General features: G+C 37.8%; 1 protein-coding gene across 1 annotated transcript in view; it reads left to right on the forward strand.

Moving 5' to 3' along the window:
* IMPACT (impact RWD domain protein) overlaps positions 1-14085 on the forward strand; it is a 30133-nt gene extending 16048 nt beyond the window's left edge. Inside the window, exons 8-11 of the mRNA XM_049901197.1 lie at positions 1975-2048; positions 5227-5317; positions 10663-10797; positions 11539-14085. Of these exons, the coding sequence (XP_049757154.1) occupies positions 1975-2048; positions 5227-5317; positions 10663-10797; positions 11539-11607 (369 nt within the window). The 3' untranslated portion in view covers positions 11608-14085. The remainder of the gene's footprint in view (positions 1-1974; positions 2049-5226; positions 5318-10662; positions 10798-11538) is intronic.
* Positions 14086-19732: the final 5647 nt, after the last annotated feature.

Below are 19732 nucleotides of genomic sequence, written 5' to 3' on the forward strand. Positions count from 1 at the left end.
GTTTATTTTGTTTCTGTCGTTTCTGTCAAAATTTTCTCTAAACTCTGATTAGAACTTAACCCTCTAATGAATTTTCAAACAACAGAAGCCCATCGTAGTGGTTGTAGAAAATGATGGTGCTTTCTAGCTTGTTAAAAAGACTGTCCTACAGAGGTGGAGTTCTATGAAACTAAGTCCATTCCATTGCTGCCCAGTCCAGGGGCAGTGGACAGGCTCGCTGAGCTCCATCTTCCTTACCTGAATTCCTTTTTCTTTCTTTTTCCTGATCTTAGATGACCTAGTCCCATCCAAAAATATAAAATGTGAGTCAAAAACTGTATTCCTAGGTCTCTGCCTTTCTCACTCTTCTCCGAAGATTCCTTTCTATCATCGAGTCCAACTTAAACTTTACCGATGTGAGAAACAATTTTAACGCTACCTGTAAAGTTAAATTAAAAAAGAAACACTCATTACCTTTGCAGAGGTTTTAAGCGTTAATCTCTGTCCTTTCGTCTCTATAGCTCCTCTGCTCTAAATTCTTTTAAAGCCCTAACTTTCAGGAATTCAGTTCTTTGAAAGGCTACGCTTTTACTTTCTTGTAATCTCCTGAAGGGGATGTTTTTTCCTGCATTGACTTGTGGTAGAGATAACATCTTTGGTGCAACCTTCCGGGCTTTTCTCTCAGGAATCCTGTTTTGTCCTTGACCCTTGCTCATAATCTTGTTGCCAGGGTCTTCCTTAAACATTCTATTGTGAATCTCTTCACCCTGGATCCTCTTTCTGTTTCTGGTCACAGCCACTTAGACTTATAGAGTCATAATTTGTGAGAGCTGAAACAAATCTTAGGGGTCATTGTCTACTTCATTTTATTGATCAGGAATCTGAGGACCTGAAAGGTTAAAAAATGATGTACTCAAGATTGCACAACTTGTGATCCAAATTGGTCTACCTGTCTCCAGGTCAGTCTTCCCTGCCTCCAACATGTATTTCCTGCTCCGTATCCATTCTAACCTTTCTGAAAGGTCTGACCACAAATCACTCCCCCGCCCTCTACAATCTTTGCCAACTTCTTTTGTGTACAAGGGAAAGTTTAAACTAAGTAAATTTTAGGCCCTTTGTGATATGACCCTAGCTTATCATTCTTGACACATCTGTCATCTTCCCATTCCTACTCTAAGTTACAGCTACGTAAAACTGCTGTTCACTTCCCAAGACTTTCTCTTTTATGTTCTTGTTAAGGTTGCCAGATAAAGTACAGAATGCCTAGTTAAACTTGAATTTCACATAAAAAAACATTATTGCATGACATACTTATACCAAAAATTATTTGTTTTTTTTATCTGAAATTCAAATTTAATTGGACGTCCTCTATTGTATTTTTATTTGCTAAGTTTGGGAACGCTAGTCCCTGTATTTGCACATATTATTTCCTCTGAGTGGACTGCCTCCTTCAGGCCCCACTGCATAGTCCCTTCTGATGCAGGAAACTACCACTTGATCTTTGCAGGCCTGCCTCGTGTTACCTCCTCCGTGCACCTTGCTGTGCTCCCAGAGAGAGTTTTGGTTATATAACATTTGGCACATGCCAGTATTGTGCACCGTGGATACATTAATTTGGTAAATTTGCAGAATTAATTTTTAGAAATTCTGACATTTACATTTAATATTCTCTACATGGGGGACAAAATTTTTATACACATATGCCTTAGTGATGGTTAGAGCTCAAATATTTGTTGGTAGTTTGTGCTCAATATATGAGTTCTGTCAATTTTATGTCAGTCGACAGTACCAATTTCTGCCCCTAAAATAGGGAGAAAACTTTGGAAATAAATTTTTCACAATCTAGAGGTTCTTCAAGTAGCTGCTTATTTTAATACAACAATATTAAACGTATCAATTGTATTTATATCACTATGGTTTAAGATATTTTTCCAGCATTTATATACAGAGCAAATAAAAAACATCAGTTTATTTGTATTTACTTTTTTTTTTAAGGTGAAAATGGTTCTTTCCAAATTGTATGAGAATAAGAAAATAGCTAATGCCACCCACAACATTTATGCATACAGGTGAGTGACTATCACAATGTTAGGGATGTGTAATTTGGAAAAAACGAGGAAAATGATACATGATTTTTTTAAAATGACTATGATGTATATATTTTTCATTACAAAAGTAATGGACATGTATAGAATACTTCAAAAAAAGAATAATTAGAGGGAAAATCAGCCATTTTCTGCTATTTAAATTGTAACTTTAATATTTTGATATATTTCCTTTCTGTCTTTTGTATGGAAAGTTAATTTTTTCAATACTGTTGCATTTTATTTTTTCAATACTGTTGTATTTTTTTTTCTTAATTTAGCAACAGCTTTTTTCCCATGTTATAATTTGCTTTGTAGGTACTGTTTTAATGGTTGTATAATATTTGTTTGAGGCTCTATGTTACAATTTACTTACCTGTATGCAAATTTAGTACAGACTTAAAAGAACATAGTTTAGGCCTAAAATAGAGTATAGACATAGAGATTTGGTGCAAATTAAAAATATGATTAAGACTATTGGTAAAATGTAGGCTCTCCAAAACTCAGAAGACTACAAAAAAAAAATCAGTTGCTTTGGATAGGTGAGTTATTACTAAGTTCGCAGACCTTTTAAGTGCCAAAACTTACAAAAAAGTATTTGTTATATAATCCCCTTCTTTAAAGAGTATCACTCAATAGAATTCTGATGTTTTCTTGATGCATCAGGGTCATCTGTATGAAAACAAGGGGTTATACTGTGCTCTCAGTGATTGGAACATGCTGTAGAAGTCGTAATAGTTCACCATTCATTCATTCCACTCACTTATTGCGTTCTTCCTTTGTGCTAGGCACTTTACATAAGTTATTTCTGATTATTTCTGTAGTTCTGCCACTGTAAAGAGGTTAACTTTTTCAAGATCATGTAGTTATTAAGTGGTAGAGCTGAATTTGGTAATCTACTCTCATTTCTCTCTTTAATTTACTCCGACATGGCAGTGTAGCTGCACCTTCAGTAATTGTTTTACATAATGTTGGCCCTAAGTTATCAAAGCTAAATGGCATGCTAGATATTCTGTCTCAGGCCTCAGATTTTAAAATTGTAAGTTCTTGTGACTGATTTTGTAGTTTTTGTCTTTCCATATTAGTAAGTGATCAGCTGTCACTTCTCACAGATGTTATCCCAGTCCACCAACCCCTCCCCTCAGCCCCTGTCATATAATTGAATCTTGGAAACGAAATGGCTTAGCTTATCAGAATTGTGTCAGATAAGACTAAAATGGCACAAAGTGGAGGCCTGAGGGCTCCCCCCGGGAGTAAAATAAATGAACTTCATTTGGTACATGGTCTTTGTGATACGTATTTTAAATGCTTAAGATCCTTTTAAGGTTACTTCCTGGTTTTGGGGCTGTGTTTCCACTTTGGAGTTACGGGGCGCTCTTCAGGCTACTGGTACACAGCCATTGGATGCCGCACCATTATCTTCCTGGCATGTGAGGAAAGGGTTAGTGAAAATTTCCATGGGTTAATTTTAACTAAACAGTACTGATTGTATAGTCAATTAAAAAATTTGTTAGATAAAATGATGGTGTTTGATTGTAATTAAAGCCTAATCTAAACCAACCACTTCCTCCTTTTTGCCTTAAATTTGTCATATACAATTTTGTTTAACAGTACTAATTTTCTTTTCCTCAAATGAGGTCAACCGTAAATAATAGAGCCTAGTCATAGTAGATGGTCAGCAAATATTTATTCATTGAATGAATATTACTGTAATAATATACTTAATATAATTGACTTAGGTATGTAGATAAAGGTAGTTTATAGCTTTTTATGGCCACCGCTCACAGGATATCTGTGGCACATTAGCATGGTCCTAGGTGGTGCTACCATTTGTAGAGACCAAGGAAATCCATTAGATGGCATACCTTAACTTGCACTATTTCCTTGTTTATATCTCACACTTATTTGCCTCGCTGTTCTATCTACTACGCTGTAGGCCCTACATTATTATTCCAAATACTAACTTCCTACCCAAAACCCTAGAAAATATAAAAGGATAAAAATACCATGCTTTATCTCTAATACTGATAACTATCCAGGGGAAAATTATAAAGAGAAGAATATATCGCCTAATTCTTACTCAGAATAGGGAAAATAGAGAAATATGCTTGATGGCTTGAATAATATGTGAGGAGAGTATAAAATATTATGTTGGTTTTTGTCGCCTTCATCTTTTTTAAAGGCATTTTGTCTATCTTACTAGATCTTATGCTCTTTGAAGACAGGAGTTCACCATGTATTTCTTTTTATATCATTTCATAGTTCTTATTGCCCTGGTGGAAACCCTGGTGGCATAGTGGTTAAGAGCTATGGCTGCCAAGCAAAAGGTCGGCAGTTCAAATCCACCAGGTGCTCCTTGGAAACCATTTGGGGCAGTTCTACTGCCTAGAGGGTCACTATGAGTTGGAATTGACTCGATGACAACGGGTTTGGTTGGGTTTTTGGTATCGCCCTGGTGGAAATCCTGGTTGTATAGTGGTTAAGAGATATGGTTGCTAACCAGAAGGTTGGTGGTGCGAATCCACCGGGTGCTCCTTGGAAACCCTATGGAGCAGCTGTACTCTGTCCTACACGGTTGCTATGAGTCAGAATTGACTTGATCACAACAGTTTTGATTTGGTTTGGTTTATTGCCCTGATAGCGCAGTGGTTAAGAGGTGGACTGCTAATCAAAAGGTCAGCAGTTCAAATCCACCAGCTGCTCTTTGGAAACCCTATGGGGCAGTTCCTCTCTGCTTTATAGGGTTGCTATGAGTCATGGGTTTGGGTTTGGTTTATTATGTATAATGCTTTTATTCAGTATATACTCAATAAGTATTTTTGAGTGACTGCTCACTGTAACATCATGGCATCAAGACTAAATTATTTGAAGCAGGGGAAGTGTCAAATGTATAAACTCACCTTCCCATAATATAGCATATTTGATTTAAAGGAGCTGCCTTAGAGATTCTTAGTTGTCCCAAATAAAGAGGTAAAATATTACCAGATAGTAAATTATCAGTGAAAAAATATCTAATGTATAATTTAAGAAGTTTTTTTTTTTTTTTTTTTAAACAAAAATACTTGAGAAGTAACCAGATCAATGGCAGTAAATATTGAGGACTAAATTTTATTACTCAATATTTTGAGGTTTTAAAGTGCAACACTTCTGTGTGTGTTTCCAGAATTTATTGTGAGGATAAACAGACCTTCTTACAGGACTGTGAAGATGACGGGGAGACAGCAGCTGGTGGGCGTCTTCTCCACCTCATGGAGGTAAGTGAAATTAAGCCCTGTTAATTCAGTTTCTAAATGAGCCGTAAAATTTCTCAACGAAACGAAACTCCATTAGGAATAAGTAAGTCAGTTAAACTGTGTAACAGAAACTGTCTTTGATTTAGTTAATTTGTAAACGTTGAATGAAATTTTTGTCCACTGGATATGGAGTAGAAAGCAAAGGGTTAATGACAAGTCTTGTCTTCTCCACCTTTTTCCAACTGATGTTGTTAGCCCCTGTCAAGTCAGCCCCCAGCTCATGGGTGATCCCTTGCACAACAGCATCTTAACTCTTGTGGTCCATAGGGTTGGCTGATTTTCCAGGCATTTCTTCCTAGTCAGCCTTAGTCTGGAAACTATGCTGAAACTTGTTTAGCATCATAGCAACATTCAAGCCTCCAGTGACAAATGAGTATTGGGTGTACTTGAGTGTATTGACAGGGAATCAAACCTGGGTCTCCTACCTGGAAGGCAAGAATTCTATCACTGACCACCATTGTGCCCATTCAACTCATGTTGTTGTTGTTGATAGGTGCCGTCGAGTCAGTTCCGACTCATAGCAACCCTGTGCACAACAGAATGAAACACTGCCCGGTCCCGTGCCATCCTCACAATTGTTGTTATGCTTGAGCCCATTGTTGCAGCCATTGTGTCAATCCACCTCGTTGAGGGTCTTCCTCTTTTCCGCTGACCCTGTACTCTGCCAAGCATGATGTCCTTCTCCAGGGACTGATCTCTCCTGACAACATGTCCAAAGTGTGTAAGACGCAGTCTCGCCATCCTTGCTTCTAAGGAGCATTCTGGTTTTACTCCTTCTAAGACAGATTTGTTCGTTCTTTTGACAGTCCATGGTATATTCAATATTCTTCGCCAACACCACAATTCAAAGGCGTCAACTCTTCTTCGGTCTTCCTTATTCATTGTCCAGCTTTCACATGCATATGATGCGATTGAAAATACCATGGCTTGGCACCTTAGTCTTCAGGGTGAAATCTTTGCTCTTCAACACTTTGAAGAGGTCCTTTGCAGCAGATTTGCCCAATGCAATGCATCTTTTGATTTCTTGACTGCTGCTTCCATGGCTGTTGATTGAAATCCTTGACAACTTCAGTCTTTTCTCTGTTTATTATGATGTTGCTCATTGGTCCGCTTGTGAGGATTTTTGTTTTCTTTACGTTGAGGTGTAATCCATACTGAAGGCTGTGGTCTTTGATCTTCATTAGTAAGTGCTTCAAGTCCTCTTTACTTTCAGCAAGCAAGGTTGTGTCATCTGCATAACACAGGTTGTTAATGAGTCTTCCTCCAATCCTGATGCCCTGTTCTTCATATAGTCCAGCTTCTCGTATTATTTGTTCAGCATACAGATTGAATAGGTATGGTGAAAGAATACAACCCTGACGCACACCTTTCCTGACTTTAAACCAATCAGTATCCCCTTGTTCTGTCCAAACAACTGCCTCTTGATCTATGTAAAGGCTCCTCATGAGCACAATTAAGTGTTCTGGAATTCCCATTCTTCGTAGTGTTATCCATAGTTTGTTATGATCCACACAGTCAGATGCCTTTGCATAATCAATAAAACACAGGTAAACATCCTTGTGGTATTCTCTGCTTTCAGCCAGGATCCATCTGACATCAGCAATGATATCCCTGGTTCCACATCCTCTTCTGAAACCGGCCTGAATTTCTGGCAGTTCCCTGTCGATACACTGCTGCAGCCATTTTTGAATGATCTTCAGCAAAATTTTGCTTGCGTGTGATATTAATGATATTGTTCTATAATTTCCACATTCAGTTGGATCACCTTTCTTGGGAATAGGCATAAATATGGATCTCTTCCAATCAGTTGGCCTGGAAGCTGTCTTCCATATTTCTTGGCATAGATGAGTGAGCACCTCCAGCACTGCATCTGTTTGTTGAAACATCTCAATTGATATTCCATCAATTCCTGGAGCCTTGTTTTTTGCCAGTGCCTTCAGAGCAGCTTGGACTTCTTCCTTCAGGACCATTGGTTCCTGGTCATATGCCACCTCTTGAAATGGTTGAATATCGACTAATTCTTTTTGGTATAATAACTCTGTGTATTCCTTCCATCTTCTCTTGATGCTTCCTACATCATTTAATATTTTCCCCATGGAATCCTTCACTATTGCAACTCGATGCTTGAATTTTTGTCAGTTTGTCGTACTGTGGGGGCTTGTGTGTTGCTGTGATGATAGAAGCTATGCCATTGGTATTTAGATACCAGCAGGGTTACCCATGGAGGACAGGTTTCAGCTGAGCTTCCAGACTAAGACAGACTAGAAAGAAGGACCCGGCAGTCTACTTCTGAAAAGCATTAGCCAGTGAAAACCTTATGAATAGCCGCGGAACATTGTCTGATATAGTGCTGGAAGATGAGCCCCCCAGGTTGGAAGGCACTCAAAAGATGACTGGGGAAGAGCTGCCTCCTCAAAGTAAAGTCGACCTTAATGACGTGGATGGAGTAAAGCTTTCGGGACCTACATTTGCTGATGTGGCACGACTCAAAATGAGAAGAAACAGCTGCAAACATCCATTAATAATCAGAACCTGGAATGTACAAAATATGAATCCAGGAAAATTGGGGATCGTCAAAAATGAAATGGAACACATAAACGTCAATATCCTAGACCTTAGTGAGCTGAAATGGACTGGTATTGGCCATTTTGAATCAGACAATCATATAGTCTACTATGCTCGGAATGACAACTCAAAGAGGAATGGTGTTGCATTCATCGTCAAAAAGAACGTTTCAAGATCTATCCTGAAGTACAACGCTGTCAGCAATAGGATAATATCCATACGCCTACAAGGAAGACCAGTTAATACAACTATTATTCAAATTTATGCACCAACCACTAGGGCCAAAGATGAAGAAATAGAAGATTTTTATGAGCTGCTGCAGTCTGAAATTGATCGAACATGCAATCAAGATGCATTGATAATTACTGGTGATTGGAATGCAAAAGTTGGAGACAGAGAAGAAGGATCAGTAGTTGGAAAATATGGCCTTTGTGATAGAAACAATGCCAGAGATCGAATGATAGAAGTTTGCAAGACCAACGACTTCTTCGTTGCAAATACCTTTCACCAGCATAAACGGCGACTATACACATGGACCTCACTAGATGGAACACACAGAAATCAAATTGACTACATCTGTGGAAAGAGATGATGGAAAAGCTTAATATCATCAGTCAGAACAAGGCCAGGGGCCGACTGTGGAACGGACCGTCAATTGGTCATATGCAAGTTCAAGCTAAACTGAAGAAAATCAGAGCAAGTCCGCGAGAGCCAAAATATGACCTTGAATATATCCCACCTGAATTTAGAGACCATCTCAAGAATAGATTTGATGCATTGAACACTAGTGAACGAAGACCAGACGAGTTGTGGAATGACATCATCCATGAAGAAAGCAAGAGGTCATTGAAAAGACAGGAAAGAAAGAAAAGACCAAGGTGGATGTCAGAGGAGACTCTGAAACTTGCTCGAGTGTCGAGCAGCTAAAGCAAAAGGAAGAATTGACGAAGTAAAAGAACTGAACAGAAGATTTCAAAGGGCCTCTCGAGGAGACAAAGTATTATAATGACGTGTGCAAAGAGCTGGAGATGGAAAACCAAAAGGGAAGAACGTGCTCGGTGTTTCTCAAGCTGAAAGAACTGAAATTATTCAACTCATAGATACCTGATTGTCTTCAACTCTGGGCAATGTTCTCTTTTTTTTTTTTTTTACTTATTTGGCAATTTCTCCATCTTTGTTTTCTCTGTACTGTTTGTGGAACTCATGTTAGTTAGATATTGGTCTTTCTGGATAGATCCAGAATGTTTCTTTTTTATTGTCTATCCGATTGTCTTTGTTTTAACCTCTGAGAGGTTGTCTTAGTCAAAACAACTTGACTATTTTCCACAACTTCTGTTGAATTTTAGGTTTTTTTTTTAGTAACTGCATGTCTTAGTCATCTAGTGCTGCTGAAACAGAAATACCATGAGTGGATGGCTTTAACAAAGAGACTTATTCTCTCACAGTTGAGTAAACAAGTCCAAATTCAGGGTGTCAGCTTGTGGGGAAGGCTTTCTCTCTGTTGACTCCAGGGGAAGGTCCTTGTCATCAGTCTTCCCCTTGATTGAGGAGCTTCTTGGAGCAGGAACCCCAGGTCCAAAGAACATGCTGTGCACCCGCTGCTGCTTTCTTGGTGGTATGAAGTTCTCATGTTTGTCTGCTGGCTTCTCTCTTTTATATCTCAAAAGAGATAGGCTTAAAACACAATCTAATCTCGTAGTTGAATCCTGCCTCATTAACATAACTGCCACTAATCCCATCTCATTAACAGCATAGAGAATTTACAACACATAGGAAATGCACATCCAGTGAGGAAATGGTGGACAGTCGCACAATACTGGGAATCAAAGCCTAGCCAAATTGATATACATATTTTTGGGGGACAGAGTTCACTCAATGACATCATGTATTTAATTTTCAAGAGTTCTTTCTTACTCTTTATTTTTCCTTTTCCATAGTGTCCTGTTCTAGCTTTATGGATGCAATGTCTTCTAAAATTTCTGAGTATATATATATTTTTTATACTAATTAGAGTTTTTTTTGTTTTTTTTTTTTAAAGGTGTTTTTTTCCTTAAAATTTTCCTGGTCAACTTTAGTTTGAATTGTCCTTTCTCTTTTATATTTCTGGATTTTCATAATCCATCTGGCGATCATTGTCCATTGATTTTAAGAATAATTTTTTTTTTTTTTGTCTAAGGCAGGTGTTACAGGGTCTTCTGCTGTTGTATGTGGCGATTTGTTTTCTAAACAGAACTTTCCTTTGAATAGAAACTCTATATGTGGGCCAGGCTTGTAGATTTAAGGACTTCACTTTAAAGGCAGCATTTGACAAAATGTCAAAATGAGGAAGGCTTTACTGGTATGTACCAGTGGTTGCTCTTTTCAGCCCCGTTCTCTGCAGTAGTTTGTTCAGCAGCTGGTTTTTTGTTGCTTGGCCTAAGGGTAACAGGGTAAACTGAGCTATTCTGGTTGAAGTCATGAAGGATTGGAACCCTGCCTGCTTGGGCTGCATTCTGCCCGCGTACCCCAAATTTTGGAATCTTAGGACAGCAGGGAGCACAGTGTTTATTTTCCAAGCTCCTTTCTTGTTCTACTGTCCCATCCTCTGAATTGTTGATAACCTTACTCACTACTTACTCTCGTGGTTCTGCCATGAAAGTCACTGGAAGATTTCATGTGGGATTCGATTGTATATTTGTGTTATTTCTCTCTTCTTTAAAACTTTTATTATATATGTATCTCTATGCTTCGGAAAATAACAGATTTTGAATGTGAAGAATGTCTTGGTGATAGTATCACGCTGGTATGGAGGTATTCTGATAGGACCAGATCGCTTTAAGCATATCAACAACTGTGCCAGAAACATACTCCTGGAGAAGAACTATATAACTTTACCGGTAAGTGGTTATTAATCATAAATCTAGAAAGGTTCTTATCAGTGCCTGTGGAGTAAAACAAAACAAAACAAAAGACAGAAAATTAAGAACAAGTCAGAATGCGTGTGGTGCATTTAGAGAACCCTTCGGACTAGGAAGCTGGTGATTCAGGTTCTAGTCTAAAGATTGTGACTCGCCAGTTGTGTGACCTTGGACAGATCACTTAAGCTCTTTGAATCTTAGTTTCATAGATTCATAGAGTTTCATAATTAGAGAAACTTTCAAGACCACCTAGTTCCCACCCCATGAAATTGAGGCCCAGAGAGGTTGTACCAACGACAGAGTACTATGCTCTAATACTGTATAATCCTCTGTTAGGGTCCACTGTCTCCCTTTCCCCTTGGATATGCTTTTAGATGCTGCCTTCCTCATTTTGAGTTAATTCTGTTTCATATTTTAAGTCTGTATCTATTTTATTTAAACTTTATTTACTTTGGAAAGCAAACAGTAGATTAATGTTTGTATAATTTAAATATGATTTAATCTGTTAGATAAATAAATGTTTTCCTAGATTACTCTTGATTGTTTTGAAAATATTACAGTAGACTATAAGTGAAAGTGCCCCATAAAACAGAAGGATGATAGATATGGAAGTGGTTATATTCTCACCTTTTATGCATATTTTATATGACTGTCTTTAAGAGTCCCTAAGCCAGCATCTTCATGTAAATGGGGAGATAGTGCATTCTTTGTCTTTTTCAGGAGGAATCATCTAAGGCTGCGGGAAAGAGCAAAAAAGTGAAAAAAGACAAGAAGAGGAGCGAGCATTAATACCTGAAACTACAAAAGGCTAATTTGCCAACAATCCATTCAAATTGTAGTCATCAAGGAGTATATTGTGCAGAGAACCCCGCTGACTGTTCAAGTCAGCCAGCTCATTGTGGCCACCAACATTATCTTTGCTTCTTTGGCTGTATCATCGGCCAAAAATAGAGAGCTTTAGATATATCCATGTGTGCTTCAGGCTTATTCGGAAGAATTAATTTGAACTTAATCACCACTTCATCTAATTTTAGGAAGGTAACGGTTGCCTGGGCAGGACCCGAATTAACCGCCCATTTCGGTTACCTGACGAGTACCTTTGCTAGGCCGGGAAGAAGTTTCTTTAGAGCCATTTAAATAGATGATTTCTTGTCACTGGAGTTTTCATTCTGTTCAATGAATATTGCCTTTCACTGCTCTTCATCCCTCATAGGAGCTCACTAAAGATTGATCTGGGAGAGTTTCTGCTTGTGATTTTAGTTCATAAGTATGTCACCTTTCATTCTTTAGTGTCCATCATCGAGTAATGAATTAGTGAAAATCCGGTAGTATCCATCTGCAGATATATGCTGAGGTGGTAATTCTCCTAACGTATTTGTTAGCATAAATGTTACGCCTCAATTTCTGTAGCAAATCGGTGATTGTGAAATTTTAAAAAAGTAATATTCTAGTCTCTATTTGCTTTGGCTTAATTCTTGTGAAGTAATAAATATGGAGTGTCAGTAGGCTCCTCCCACCCCAGAAATGTGTTAGTGTAACATTCTGATTTAATAACGTCTAAGTACCTTTCTTGTGCTCTTCATTGAGAAATTGAAACCATCCTAGAAGCTGTGCCATGGTTGATGGGACATTTATAGAATGGGATACAGGGTGGCAGAATAATACTGATATAGAGCAAAGGTATGTTGTACAGTTAAATAAATCTGATGCACACTGCCACTTCCACTTGAGACACCTTTTGTCAGTTCCATGATTTTGTGGAGAGAAGGAACAAACCTTTTAATTGAAACCACAAAGAAAATCCCTCTTTTTTTCTAATTTGATTAAATCTCTTTTTATAAATATTTTGTTTCTTTCATCTGCAGTTTGTTCAGTTTAGCTCTAGGCATTTCGATAATAAATTTACCTTTGAGATATTATAATAAGTAATTTACTGTTTCCTTTGAGATATGATTGTAAAGAGTTGTTAAAGTATGAATCGATCACACATTTGCCTGAGATTCCCTTTCCCAAAGGAGGGACCAGAAATTAGGAGGCATCTTTGGGATGGCGCTAGAGCATGCAAGGCATCAGAGAAAATGGGTAGACAGATTTTATTTTTTCCCTTTTCTCTGAGATTTTACCTTTAAAAGATTCAACATCCCTACTTAGTATTTTTAATAAAAAATAATATATAACCTTATATCAGCATGGATTCTGAGAATTATATTTGTTATAAGTGTATTTTAATGTTGTCAGTTATCAAGAGTCATCAGAGGATGACCCATAGTACCTCAGGGTCCATGGAGTTAAGTATGTCCTATGTACTAACTGTTGAAGTAATTAAAGAAGTTAAGACTATTAATTAACGTTAACACAGTTTTCCAATTTTGGCATGTGAGACCTGTGAAAGGAGATATAAAACAACAAGAATTTGGTGCTGCAGAAAAAGAAATGTGAGTTAATTTTTCTGCAGTATCAAATTAGAATTTCTTTCATGCCATTTTATCTAATGTTTATTTAGGTCTTTACAGAAAGCACCCTTTATATTCTAATTTCCCCTTATTTTTAGAAAGTCTTAATTCCGTGTGTTTCTACAGAATTATTAACCATATTTTACTGACTAAAAACCTAATCTCCTTTGCCGAAAGTCAGCTAGCTAGTAAGGAGAGATTCAGAGTTCTCCAAGTCTTTAATCCTGAGTTATTTCATACTCTACCATTATGGACACCCTAATGATAGGAGTTTTTTTTTTTTTTTTTTTCTCTATTTAAAATTTCTCTTGATTAGAGAATTTTCAAATTCTCCAAATAATTTTTTATAGCCAGATCTATGCTGTGGCATATTTTACAGTATATTCTATTAATTGAAAATATTATCCACATGCCAGCATAAGAACAAGTAGCATCTACTTTTTAAATGAGAGTAGGAGTAGCTCCATCAAAAGTGTGCTTTGGAGAGGTATAAGTCATGAAACAGAACCTATATGAAGTGAATTATATCAAAGTAATCTTAGTCAAGAAATAGCATGAAGCAGGTATTGTTTGGAGGACAAGTGAAATTTATTGCGAGAATTGCACAAATCACCTGTAATCTCACTATCCAGAGATAGCCATTGTTAACATTTGGTATGTACATTATTCTATTTTTCTTCTATGCATGATTTTGTATATATGAATATTTTTCTTTCCACAAATAGATGGTATTAAACTGTATATATTGTTCTTTGTTCTGTAAATTTCATATAGAAGTAATATTGTTAACATTTTCTCATATCAATAAATATTCTATGGCATAATTTTTTTATTGTGGTGATTATACAAATACGTATAACATAAAACTTGCCCTTTTAACCATTACTAAGTGTATGTACAGTTCGGTGGCATTAAGTACATGCATAATGTTGTGCAGCCATCACCATTCTCTATTTCCAAAACTTTTTCACTACCCCAAACAGAAGCTCTGTGCCCATGCACACAGCAACTGCCTGTTCCCCTGTCCCTCAGCCCCTGGTAACCTCTCATCTACTTTCTATGTGTATTTGCCTGCTCTGGTTACCTCATGTAAGTGGAATCATACAATATTTGTCCCTTCATGCCTGGCTTATTTCACTTAGCATGTTACCAAGTTTCATCCATGTTGTAGTATATATCTGAATTTCATTCCTTTTTTATGGCTGAATAATATTCCATATTTGTATACACATTTTGTTGATTCATTCCCTGGCATAACTAGTTCCCATCCAATTTGTAAGTGGTTTCCAACTTTTCAGGGTTACAAAACACTGAAAAACTATATTACTGTGTACATATTTTTGTATATAGCTCTGATTACTTCCATAGGAAACATTTCTAGAAATGGAATTTCTTGGTCAAGCTTTTCTACCATCTAATAGCTTTTGATTGGCTTAGCCAAAATCCTCTCCAGAAGAGTTTTACCAGTTACACTTCTGTTAACATTATGTTAGAATATACTTAGAATATCAGTCAGAGATGTGGTAAGCTGTGCAGCCTGGTAGATAAAATCTCACTCTTTTTGTTGTGAAATAATTATAAACTCAGAAGAAGTTGCAGAAATAATGTAGAGGGCCTGTGTGCCCATCACTCAGCTTTCCCTAATGGTAACATCTTAATATACCTATAGTATGGTACATTATCAAAACCAGAAAATGTATTCTGTATACAAGTCTCTAGTCAGATACTTCATTTGCAAATATTTTCACCCAGTCTGCAGCTTGTCTTTTCATTCTCTTAGTGTCTTTTTGCAGAGCAAATGTTCTTAATTTTAATGAAATTTAACTTTTTCTTTTTTTTTTTTTTGATCAATGCGTTTGGTGTCAAATCTAAGAACTCTGCCTAACCTCAGGTAATGATTTTCTCCTGTTGTCTTCTTAAAGCTTTATATTTTATGTTTTTAATTTAGATCTGTTACCAATTTTGAGTTAATTTTTGTGTAAAGTGTGAGGTTTAGGTTCCTTTTTTAAATATGTGGATGTCCAATAATGGAAGTAACTAGTTTTTTAAATTGAACTTTTTATGGATAAATTTTCACATAGTAACCACTCACATAACCAGCAGTTAGATTGAAGAAAAGAACACTATCAGCACCCCATCATCCCCCTTGATTCCCTTCAGTCATTACACGCTCTCCACGTCCCACTCCCCAAGTATATCCTCCCTCCCTCTCGTTTCTGACACCAGAGACTAATCTTGTCTCTTTCAGCTTTATGTAGTGGAATTGCACAGTATTGTACCCTTGTTTTGGCTTCCTTTGTTCAACATTTTGTTTGTGAGATTCATCTGGGTTATAGCAGTAATTCATTCTTAAAAACCAAAAAAAAAAAAAAAAAAAAACACCAAACCCAGTGCCATCGAGTCAATTCTGACTCACAGTGATCCTGTAGGACAGAGTAGAACTGCCCCATAGAGTTTCCAAGGAGTGCCTGGCGGATTCAAACTGCCGACCCTTTGGTTAGCAGCCATGGCGCTTAACCACTATGCCACCAGGGTTTCCAATTCATTCTTATCACTGCATAATTTATTAATTCTCTTTATGGATATTTGGGTTTCTAGTTTGAGGCTATTACAAGACCTGCTATGAACATTCTTGTACATTCATAGCTTTTGGTGAACATATGTACACATTTCTATAGGGTACATGCATGCAAATGGATTTACTGGGTCTTAGGATATACGTGGAGCCCTGGAGGCACAGTGGTTAAGAGCTCAGCTACTAACCAAAAGGTTGGCAGTTCGAATTCACCAGCCGCTCCTTGGAAACCCTATGGGGCAGTTCTACTCTGACCTATAGGGTCGCTGTGAGTTGGAATAGACCGGATGACGAAAGCTTTGGTTTTTGGTTTTTTAGGATGTGTGTTTGTGCAGCTTTAGTATATACTGCGCAGAGGTGTCCTGTTTAGCTTTCCAGCGACCGGCTCTGGAGTGGGGGCTGGTTTGTAGTGTGTACCGATTTCTGTGGCGTAAATACTCCTACTGTGCCCAATTCTGAGCTACCAGTGCTTTCTTAACTGGCTCAAAAAATTCTTGAAAATTTAACCATCGCTTGTGAAATAATACAAGGTGGCTTCAGAACATCACTCACATTGCCTAACGGTTTTTCCAAGGTAGTTATCATTTTAGCTCCTTTGACGGCACTGGGTGGGTTGGAAATGAATGAAAGTTCTGGGTGCATATCCACAACATTTGGTACTACCTGACTTTTTCATTTTAACCATGCTGTGTGGTACATAGGAGTTTCACTTTGTGGTTTTGATTTTCATTTCTCTGATGACTAATGAAGTTGAACACCTTTCATTACATACCTGAAGTGTGGTCTGCAGGCCATAGTTTGCCAGCCTGATGTAGACCATGAAGAGAGAGAAATTTTTGGTTTATACCTGAAGTGACTAGGTAATTTGAAATGACACATTCTTCCCTCTTCCAGGAGTGGAAATATGGAGATTGTTACCAAGTTTGGTTCACTTACGGTGTAATGATGTTATAGTTTTGTATATCTGAGAACCTGGTTTGTAAACGCCAGTGCCCCATCCTCACCTCACTGGTATCCTGAGTGTGTGAATTTATCAGGGAGCTTTTTTTTCATCTTTTGTTGCCCTCAGTGCCCTAATTTGTAAAAATGTGGATTATGATTCCTCTCTGTCTGGGTTATTATGGGGATTAAATGAAATGCCTTTCACGGTACTGAGTATGTGATAAAAGCATTCCATAAAACCATTATAAATACATATTACTGTCTTTCCCTCACCATTTAGGGGAGAACTGTCCTATAATAGCTTGTATTTGAAATAGACTCTCTCTGAGGATTTTAACAATATCTAGACTTATAAGTTCTTAGGCTCACCAAGGAGACAATATAGTACAGTGACTAAGAGCTGGGAATGTGGAGTCCAGCTGTCAGGTTTGAATCCTCCCCCTGCTGTTTGCTAGCCTTGCAAGCTTCAGCATGTTAACCACTTTCTCTGTACTCTGTTCTGTTTTGAAAAGCTTGTAAGGGAATTAGATGACTTGTTTGCAAATGTCGTCTTTGTACTTCTCTTTGCCTTTGTCATGCTTGGTAGACATAGGTGACAACAGGACAGGGCAAATCACAGTCCTGGTTCAGGATTGGGAAGCTAGTGAGGAGGTAAGACTTAGAACATGGTTATAGATCTAAGAAGGCCATGGGCTAACACTAAAAAAAAGACTGGTTAATTAGGGAGAAGGAAGGAAGAACTCTGGAGCTAGCTAAGGAATATAAACCAGGGGTTGGTGAAGTTTTTTTGTAAACAACCAGATATTAAATATTTTAGGCTTTTTGAGCCATACTGGCACAACAGCTCAATAGTGTTGTCATGTGAAAACACCCAATATCTGTGTAGATGAATGAGCCTGACTGTTCATGGCTACTTCAATTTGAACTTCATGTGTCATTAAATATTCTTCTTTTGTTTTCAACTATTTACAAATGTAAAAACCATTTTTAACTGACATTCCAAAAAGTATGGTCTGTGGGCCATCATTTTTCAACCTCTGGTGTGACCATGAAGTAAGAGATAGCCAAGTCAAAAAGTATAATGTTAAAAATTAGGATTTTGGCTTCTGAGCCTAGGGAAATTTTTTGTTTTGTTTTTTTGGCTTCATGTCCAGGTTTTGAGTTGTAAATGAGAAGAGCTGAATCACAAGTATATGTTTGTAATCAAGGAGCAGTAGACTTTGAGGTCAGAGTTGGATTTGAATTTTGCTTCCATGCCTTAGACATAAAAGCCACCCTGAACAAAGTACATAACTTCTCTGAGCCTTATATTCCTCACCCGTGAAATGGGGCTAATAATTCTTATTCAGGTTTTTTTTTTTAATTGTACTTTAGATGAAGGAAAAACTAGTTTCTCATCAAACAGTACATACATTGTTCTATGACATTGGTTAACAACCCCATGACATGTCAGCACTCTCCCTTCTCAACCCTGGGTTCCATGTTACCACCTTTCCTGTTCCCTCCTGCCTTCCAGTCCCTGCCCCAGGGCTGGTGCACCCCTTAGTCTTGTTTTGTTCCATAAGCCTGTTCAGTCTTTGGCTGAAGGGTAAACCTCAGGAGTGACCTCATTACTGAGCTGAAAGGGTGTCCAACGGCCATACTCTCGTCTCTGTTAGGCCAGCAAGTCTGGTCTTTCTTTTTGAGTTGGAATTTTGTTCTAGATTTTTCTCCAACTCTATCTGGGACCCTCTATTGTGATCCCTGTCAGAGCAGTCAGTGGTGGTAGCTAGGCACCATCTAGTTGTACTAGACTCAGTCTGGTGGAGGCCATGGTAGATGTGGTCCATTAGTCCTTTGGACTAATCTTTCCCTTGTGTCTTTAGTTTTCTTCATTCTTCCTTGCTCTTGAAGGGGTGAGACCAGGGGAGTATCCTAGATGGCTGCTCACAGGCTTTTATAACCCCAGGTTCTACTCATCAAAGTAAAAAGTAGAACATATTCTTTATAAACTGTGATATGCCAGTTGAACTAGATGTTCCCTGAGACCATGGTCCCCACAGCCTTCATCCCAGCAATTCGGTCCCTTAGGGAGTTTGGATGTGTCTATGGAGCTACCATGACCTTGCCTTGTACAGGTTGTGCTGGCTTCCCCAGTATTGTGTACCGTCTTACCCTTCACCAAAGTTTCTACTTATCTATTTTCTATTAAGTGTTTTTACATCCCCAGCCCTCCCCTTCCTCATAACCATCAGAAATTTTTTTTGTGTGTGTGTAAACCTTCTCATGAGTTTTTACGGTAGTGGTCCTATACTATATTTTTCATTTTGTGATTGACTTATTTCACTCAGCATAATGTCCTCCAGCTTCATCCATGCTATGAGATGCTTCACAGATTCATTGTTCTATATTGTTGCATATTACTCCATTATGTGTATGTACCACAGTTTATCCACTCATCTGTTGATGGGCATCTAGGTTGTTTCCATCTTTTTGCTATTGTGAACAATGCTGCAATGAACATGGGTGTGCATATGTCTATTTGTGTGACAGCTCTTATTTCTCTAGGATGTATTCTTAGGAGTAAGATTACTAGATCATATGGTATTTCCATTTCTAAGGAAGCGCCATATAGTTTTCCAAAATAGTTGTATCATTTTGCATTCCCACCAGCAGTGCATAAGAGTTCTGATCTCTCCGCAACCTCTCCAGCATTTGTTATTTCCTGTTTTATTGATTTGTGCCAGTAATGCCGGGGTGAGATGGTAACTCGTTGTGCTTTTGATTTGCATTTCTCTAATAGCTAGAGATCGTGAGCATTTCCTCATGTGTCTTTTGGCCATTTGAATGTCTTCTTTGGTTAAATGTCTGTTCATTTTCTTTGCCCATTTTTTAATTGCATTATTTGTCTTTTTGTTGTAGAGGTGTTGGATTTTCTTGTACATTTTAGAGTTTAGACCTTTAT

The sequence above is a fragment of the Elephas maximus genome, chromosome 11 (genome assembly GCF_024166365.1).
Source record: "Elephas maximus indicus isolate mEleMax1 chromosome 11, mEleMax1 primary haplotype, whole genome shotgun sequence".
NCBI lineage: Eukaryota > Metazoa > Chordata > Mammalia > Proboscidea > Elephantidae > Elephas > Elephas maximus.